The 7842-nt window shown below is 56.9% G+C and overlaps 1 protein-coding gene across 1 annotated transcript in view; it reads right to left on the reverse strand.

Moving 5' to 3' along the window:
* Nucleotides 1-7637, reverse strand: part of LOC104279568 (diacylglycerol kinase beta-like) — a gene marked incomplete at both ends in the record, with an annotated part of 15947 nt that extends 8310 nt beyond the window's left edge. The window contains 13 exons of the mRNA XM_009876893.1: nt 44-102; nt 232-305; nt 402-515; nt 648-746; nt 859-975; nt 1403-1491; nt 1664-1781; nt 2742-2861; nt 2946-3020; nt 3773-3822; nt 4220-4375; nt 6054-6219; nt 7561-7637. Coding sequence (XP_009875195.1) covers nt 44-102; nt 232-305; nt 402-515; nt 648-746; nt 859-975; nt 1403-1491; nt 1664-1781; nt 2742-2861; nt 2946-3020; nt 3773-3822; nt 4220-4375; nt 6054-6219; nt 7561-7637 — 1314 coding nt within the window. The remainder of the gene's footprint in view (nt 1-43; nt 103-231; nt 306-401; nt 516-647; nt 747-858; nt 976-1402; nt 1492-1663; nt 1782-2741; nt 2862-2945; nt 3021-3772; nt 3823-4219; nt 4376-6053; nt 6220-7560) is intronic.
* Between the last annotated feature and the right edge of the window lie 205 nt (nt 7638-7842).

Here is a 7842-nt window from a genome sequence, read left to right on the forward strand (position 1 = left end):
AGAGGATTGCGTGCAGCACCTCCATGCCCTGGTGCAGGCCCACCACGGTCCAGGTTGTACACTTGGCGAGGGTTGAGCAGGTAGTGAAATTTCCGAAGGACTCTAGGAAAAATGAGGCATGAGGGACACTGCAGAGGTGACTCCCTCTCCAGAAGAGGTGCTGGGGCAGCTCGAGGGACCAGCAGCCCCTGACCCTGGGGGGATGCTCTCCACAAGCAGGACTCCACCTACCGCTCCCCTTGCCGTCCTCCACTCTTGGGGTTCACAAGCACTAGGAGGGGGTGTGTCCCAGGCCGGGGGCTGATCTGGAGGACAGAAAGCACGGCTGTGTATGCCAAGCTCCTGCGGGCTTGCTGTACACCCACAGCAGAGCTCATCAGTAGGTCAGTGTGGGAAGCTACCTGCAGTCCTTGCCCATCCACTGTGGTGGAGTTGAACTTGAAGCCCTGGTTGTCCTCGGGGCTGGTGCTGGCAGGGGAATCACTCTCTGACCTCCAACAGTGAGACTGCCTGTCCTTTGGGGAACAGAGGTGTGCATGTGCATGCTGCACCAAGAAGGCAGCACTGACAGACAAGGGGAGGCAGGTCGGCCATGCCAATGCCCTGCCGAGTCCATGACACCCATCAGCAAGGAGCAGAGAAGTTACCAGCACAACAGGGCAGATGTAGGAAGGCAGCAAGATGTGGTCCCGCAGCAGGCCCCCATCACACTCTGGCTTCACGTGGGAGGCACATTTGTTGTGGAGCTGGAGGGGCCAGGAGCAAAGAATGTCAGGTAGGGAACACCAAGTGATTTGTGAGCCTCTTCTCACCCAGGGCCTGTGTGCAGGTTGGGGTTCCCCACACCTGTGTACTCACAGTGACTTGGCACCAGACGCAGTGCAGGCCGGTGATTCCCTGGTAGCACTTGATGCTTTTGTGGCATCTGTCACACTTGACAGGAGAATTGCCCTCAATCCAGGTGTGCTGCATCACCTGCAAGGCATGAGGCAGGCACTGTGAATGCAGCATCCACAGACCTATGGGTATCTTCTCTCCACTAAGGGCTCCTGTTGTGGTTTTGGAGTGTGGTTTGTCATGCAGGGACTCCGACTGACCCAAACCAGCCCCTCACATGGCCACTTTCCCTCCTTGCTGCTCCATGCAGCACACTGGAGAACCCCAGGCCCAACCTGGAGCTGTGGCAAACCTTGGGGCGAGGGGTCTTGCGGGTCCCCAAGGGCTGGGGACAGGGCCCACCCTGCTGGGCTCTGGGATGCTGGGAATGCCTGTGAGCTGCTGCCCAGGACCTGAGGGTCAAATTGCAGGGGAAAAAAAGCCAGGACAGGACACTGAGGGTTCCAGCTGCTGCAGGCAGTGCTGCCCCCGGCAGGGCTCAGAAATGTGTTGGTTGTCTACTCACGCTCATGTTTCTCTTGGATTTCACATAGGTGCTGATACAGGACGCGATATCTTTGGACACACACCTCTCATGGACGGTGTACTTGCAGACTGGTGAGAGAAGAAGGTGGTGAACATCACTTCCGGGCACAGGTGCTGGTCACCCTGCAGCACCCACAGGGCTCAGCGCTGTCAGGGGCCAGTTCCTCCTTCCTGGGGCACTGGGATGGGACAGGAGCTGACAGCCTGCCAGCATGGGTGGCCACAGGGGGCTGGAACTCACAGGAGCAGCAGAGGCCCTGCTTGCGGACCCCCAGCAGCATGGTGCGGCAGAAGTTGCAGTATGCAGGTTTCTTGAAGTGCTTCAGTCTCCAGGCATGCTGCCCATCGTCCTTCACATTCTGCAGAGCAGGGGAGTGGAGGGTGAGGGGGGTGACTTCCCTGCTGAGGGTCTCTGCCCACTCAGTCTGCTACTTCTATCAGCTTTTTGCCTTGTAAATGCCCCCAGCATGTCTGTGGGTGTTTGGTCCCAGCTGGACCACGGGCTCCCCCTGTTCCCCTTCTCCCTAGTGTTCCCCTGAACATTAAAACTGGCTCCCTGGGCATGTCCAGCTCCTGGCACTCAAGGTACCAAGCTTCAGTTCCCCACAGCCCCTCAGCAAAGCCCAGTCACAGGGATGCCCTGCTGGTGACTGATGGGAAGACTCCACACCCGAGGCCAGGTCACTACCATCACAGGATGACCAAAGCAAACCTTTTATATCTGTGTCCGGGCATGACTGCTTTGCAGGAGCCACTTAACACTTCCCGCTTTCCTGTCAGAAAATCTGCCCTCTTGCCTCTCCATGGGAAGCAAAAACCTGGATTTTCCCTGCAAGCTATTATTCAGTGGCCAGGGATGCACTGCAGTGAAACAAAGCCCAAAAAGCTGAAAAAGCAACACAGTGGAAGGCCCCAAAGCACTCCACCTCTGCTCTTTGAAGCTCACAATAGGAGACGAGCTCATATTTTAGGTGCTCATCTTATTTTTGATTAAATACTGATTGAACCAGAGTGCGCTACAATTCCAAGGAGTGAGCCCAGGCTGCCTGGGCACAGAAGCTGTCAACGATTGCGACTCAAAACCAAGCTTGTGAAGACTGGAGGAGGCAAAGGCCAGGGCGGGGGTGTCTGCAGGGGCCAGGGAGCCAGCGGCGGCTCGGGGCTGTGCGGTGCCGGATGGGTGCCCAGCTCAGCCCTCCCGTGGTCCCTGCACACCCTCTATCGCCACCCTCTCCTGCTGCCGCCAGCTCAGGGCTGTCCTGCAGGAGCAAGCAGGGCGGCTGGACACGGCCACAGCAGGCCCCTCTGTGAGCATTCACCGTCTCCATCCCCAGGAGGACCAGCAAGGGAATGGTGGTCATGCCACCCCGGATCCATTCCTCCAGCGTCACGGTCCCATCATGGTCATAGTCAATCTCCTCCATCATTGTCTTCAAAATCTGGAGGGAGGCAACACGGTGACACATTGATGCCTCCTGTGAATCCTTAGAGCCCCCCCACCTGCCCCCAGCCCCGGCACTCACAGGCTTCAGCTCGGTGGAGTCCCACTCCAGGTACTCAGCCACATGCACCATCTGGTTGATGATACGATCCAGCTCCTTAACAGAAAGATGATGGCACCTGGCACTTAGGAATAGCTTTGGGTACCAGTGCCACGTCCAGCCTCTTGCTCCCCAAGTGAGGATGTATCAGGTATAAATGCCCAAGGTGGGCCTGGACCCCCACCCGCACATGGGGCCAGCCACATCCCACTTCTTAGTGGGTGCTCAGTTTTGCTTTCTCCTCTGAAAACCTGCCAGAAAATCAGCAGTGGGTTTTCCCTCCGAAAAACTTCTCTGACAAAACAATTTTTATTTGTAACAGGTTTCAAGGGAGATACCCAACCGAAAAAGAGAACATCACAGCGGGAGGGCTGTGCATGATTTTTCCTTTTCTGAAACACTGTGACCTCATGTAGAGCTACAGTTACTGGTGGGTGGATTTTTTCTAGCTGCTGTTGGACGCAGCAGATCTGGCATGCATCCCCCAGCCCCACGGTCCAGCCCTGCAGCAAATGCTGCAGCTTTTTCTTCCCTTCCCATATCCCTGTTGGAGATAGAGAGCTCAGAGGACCTCACCAGGGGAGAAAGCACACCCATAGGGCCCTGTGTGTCTCTGGACCCCCAAGCAGCCTTAGCTTTCTCTCATGAAGGAAACCGGGGGGCCGGTTAGCTCAGTGGTTTGAGCGCGGTGCTGACAATGAACCAACACCGAGGTCACGGGTTCGATTCCTGCTCTGTCCCCATGCGCAGGGGGGTTGGACTAAATGATCTCTAAGGTCCCTTCCAGCCTAGGCTATTCTATGACTTACCGAACTGTCCAGGAGGCCATTTCCATCAGTATCGTAGAGGCGAAACATAACTGAAGGGACAAGAAAAGCCAGCTGCTGGTTAGGGCTCAGCCCCAGGGCAAGTGCTCAGTGCTGGGGCTGCCAGGGCTGTGGGATGAGAGCAGCACTGTGCACTGGCTCACCCAGGACAGATGTGACCCCGAGTCCACACGGGGTTGTTGGGTATCAGAGCAAAGCCATAGCCCCCCTGGCTGTCCCTCTGCCAGACACAGGTGCTGGCAAGCAGGAGCAGAGGGGTGAGGATGAGTAGGTTTCCCAAGCGGTTTTAATATTTCAGCATTAAAAAGTGAGCAGGAGCATTCAGCCCCACACCTCTCCTCAGACTAGCTCCCCAGGCGATGCCTCCAGCCAGCAGTCCCCCCTCCACACAGCGTGACTGGCAGCCCACAATCCCAGGATCCCACTTACACTCCAGCTTGTCCTCTGCTCGTCCCCTCTCCAGCAGGGACAGGTAGCAGACGATGTCCTTCAGATGGACCACCTGGTCCACGGGGCTGGGGGGCGGAAAAAAGCTGTGGCTTTTCCGTAGGCTGAAGGGTAACCTCCTCTCCACGCTCCTCATGCCTGTGGGTAGGGAGAGGGGGAAGGCCATGCATAGGGAGACAAGGAGCTGTCCCCAGCCACGACACAGGGCTGTCAGGGAACTGTTCAGCACAGGGCAGGCAAGGTGTGGAAGATGCCGTTGCAGGAGCAAGGCTGGGCAAGGCCAGCCCAGGGCACAGATCCCTGCACCTCTGGCACTGCAGGCATGGGCAGGATGAGTGGTGAGAGTCTGCCAGGGACAAGCATCCAGCCAGAAGGCACAAGAAGCTTGGTTGGCAGTGGGGCAGCTCGCTGGGGTGCTGGGACAGCCCACACTCATGGCTGGCCCCACCAACAGTAGCCTTTGGCAGATGTCTGCTCCTGGCAGAGGGGCTCTTCCCAGCACTCCCCTCATCAGTGGCTGGCAGAAGCTGAGCTGGAGGCAGCCATGACTCATCGCTTCAGTATCCCCTTGCTAGGAGCTGCTGCCAGGTAATTAAGACATTGAACGGTGGGGCCTCTGTGGGATGGGACTGGAAACTTAAATTTGCAAAATAAAGGTGTCAAGATGGAAGCAAGCTGCTGAGTTTGGAAGGTCACACCACTGCACCAGGACTTGATCAGCTGCACTGCCAGGGCAAGGTGTGGCTCCACAGCTTAGGAGACCAAGGAGGGCTTGTCACTGCCCCCTGTGCCCTGTGGAGCCCCAGCCAAGCTCACCTGGTGACTGAGGGCTGAGCACAGACCCAGAGGAGATCTTTGAAGACCCTGAGGAGTTGTGAGCAGAAGGAGTGTCAGTGGTGGACTTCTGGGAGGATGACCTGGACCAGCTGGGAGAGACACTGGGGATCGATGCTGGGGTGAAGGATGCAAGCTGCAGCTCAGCTGTGCTGCTGTGGCAGCTCTTGGAATCAGGAGTGTGTCGTCCCAGGGCACTTAGGAGCATTTTCCCATTGATCCCTGCAAAGCAGACAGATGCCCTTGGGGAGTGTGACACCAGGGTGCCTGAGCCTTGCAAGACTTTTCCTCCAGGAACCCTGCCTGAGTGCTTGTTTCTTGCCTACAGATTCTCTTTGATAGCCCTAAAGCGGGCTGGCAAACTGGTGCTAGGGCTCTTTGAGGGGCACAGTGGGTGGCACCTCACCCTCCTGCCTGGCCCAGCAGCTACCAGCAGCAGAGCTGCCCCTGGGTGCCAGATGCCATGGTGCTTGGGACCAGGACGTGGTCCCGTGTCACCATGTCACAATACGGCAGCCAAGCACCTTTTCTTTTACAGTTTCTAGTCCTTTCAGCAGCTGTCTCCACATGCTGTAAATCCACCCGGGCAGGGGCAGGGGCCGGGGCCAAAGGAAGCAGAAGCTAGGTGTCCAGCACACGCTCCCTGCTCCAGATGCAGCCATGTGGTGGTACTGTCACAGGGGCACAGGCTACCTTGGTCTGGATGGAGATGCCAACATCGAGTGACTTGGGCTCTGAATGCATGGAGGAGAGGAAGGAATCAGTGCAATGATGCCCCATGGGTCCCCTACCCCGGGGAAATCCCTCTCCACCTCAGAGCAGGGCATCTGTTGGATGGGACAGAGCTGGGCTGTGTGCTGGTCCCAACACCACCAGTTGCAGGTGCCACCCTGAAATCTTTGTCCCCGAGGGGCAGACAGGGAGTGAGCTTGACACGCTGCCATGCCACAGTGTGCCCAGCTGGGTGGCAGGGCTGGCTTACCAAGGGTGTTGAACTGCGAGACGCCGGAACTCTGGCGCTGGGTGTCAGGGGAGGCTTGGCATATCTTACGCTTGAAGGAAGTGAAGAGGTGTTGGCAAAGCTCCTCGGGTACATCCGCCTCCAGGTAGGTCTTCATGAACAGGCGAAAACCCTCATAGTCAATGGGCTGGGATGGGGACAGAGAAGAGTGATAAAGGTGCTCTAGGCACACCTTCCTCACCAGGTACATCAGCTGCAGAGCTGTCCTCGAAATTGCCAGCTTCCCAAATCCCAGCAGTGGGATACAACCGAAAGGGACCCAGAGGTAGCAGGGCCAGAAATAGTATGTGCTGGCTGACTGCTGGCGGCTGGCGCAGCAGAGCGAGGCCAGTGGTGTTCAGAGCAGGGATGTGAGATGCAGCAGTCAAGGTAGGAGCTGGGGAAGCAGCAGGAAAGGGCAGAGCTGCAGTGGGACAGCACTTGCTGGCAGCATGGGAGCAGCTGGCTCACCTGCCCAGGGGTTTGCAGACCCCCACATGGTGGGCAGCTCACTGGAGGGGCAAGAGGCTCTGATGGAGCTGTGCTCAGCTGCTGGCAAACAACTGAGGAAGTAAATACAGACCTCCTAGTATGGCCAAAGGAGGCCAGGGATGTTGGAAGACGAGGGGTATAATGAGCTGTGCTCTGAAAGCCTCCTGCTCCCCGGAGACAGGGCACAAAGCAGCATGACCCTCCAGCTCACTCCCAGTCCCTGTGGACTAGCATGTTCCTGTGGTCTCCTTGACTCCTCCTTCCCCACCAAGCATCCCCACTGCTGCAAGGTGCTGCCTTCTCAACGTTTTTTGTGGCCCTGGCTGGAGTGAGGGTGCCTTGGTGCCCTTGAACAGCAGGGTAGTTTTCCTGCTCTTCCTTGCTGCATTGAGCCCACCGATTTTTCTTATTTTGTCTCATTTCTAGAGAAATTTCTTATTTTGTCTCATTGGCTCCCATGAAAGGCCCTCTCTTGTTGGCACATTAATAGGTCTCTCTGAAAGCACCGCTTGGAAAAAATAACCCCAGCCCTCCTCAGGCAAGAGTAAGAAGGCATGGGGCCTTCCCCTATCCCCATGCTGGAAACAGCAAAATCATTTCCTTTTGAGGGGAAAGAGAGTAAATCCCTCCCAGCTTCTGCCTGGCAAGAAGATGCCCCAAAACACTCTCAGCAAGGCAGCCTGCAGCCAGCATGAAACAGCAGCATAACTGTGGGTTCCCAGCAGCATCAGTGGGATGTGGTAGGATGGCTGATGCAGTGAGCCTGGTCCCTGGGGTGGCTGGGGGGGATGTACCTAGGGGCTGGGAGAGATGGTCCCCATCAGTGGGAGCATCTTTTCCAGTCGCAGGACCATGGCCATGGGGAGAAGCAGGGGGTAGACAGATAGACCTGCCTTCTCTAAGCTGCTTTTAGCTGAGGTAGCTGGGCTGAGGAAGCTGGTAGGGGGCTGGGAGCTCTCAGCAGCATGGTGGGAGGCTGAAGGGCACAGGGTCATACCTGTTCGGGGTTGTACCTCGAGAGAATGCCATCACCCTGAAACTCTTCCAGAACATCCTTGAGCTTCTTGGTGGAATCTGGGGAAATAAAGGCATTGCACTGAGCACAGCACTGGCAAGCCGCATTTGCTGTCAGACCACCAGCAGGATGGTGGAGATGAGTTTATCTGCCAGGTAATCTGTTGCATATACAGTTTCTTGTTCCATGCATGCCTGGGAAGGGGCTATTCATGCCATGCTTTCCCCCTGCTTTTGGACAGCAGACAATATATGCAAAGCTGGC

The sequence above is a fragment of the Apaloderma vittatum genome, unplaced genomic scaffold, assembly GCF_000703405.1.
Source record: "Apaloderma vittatum isolate BGI_N311 unplaced genomic scaffold, ASM70340v1 scaffold25039, whole genome shotgun sequence".
Taxonomy (NCBI): Eukaryota; Metazoa; Chordata; class Aves; order Trogoniformes; family Trogonidae; genus Apaloderma; species Apaloderma vittatum.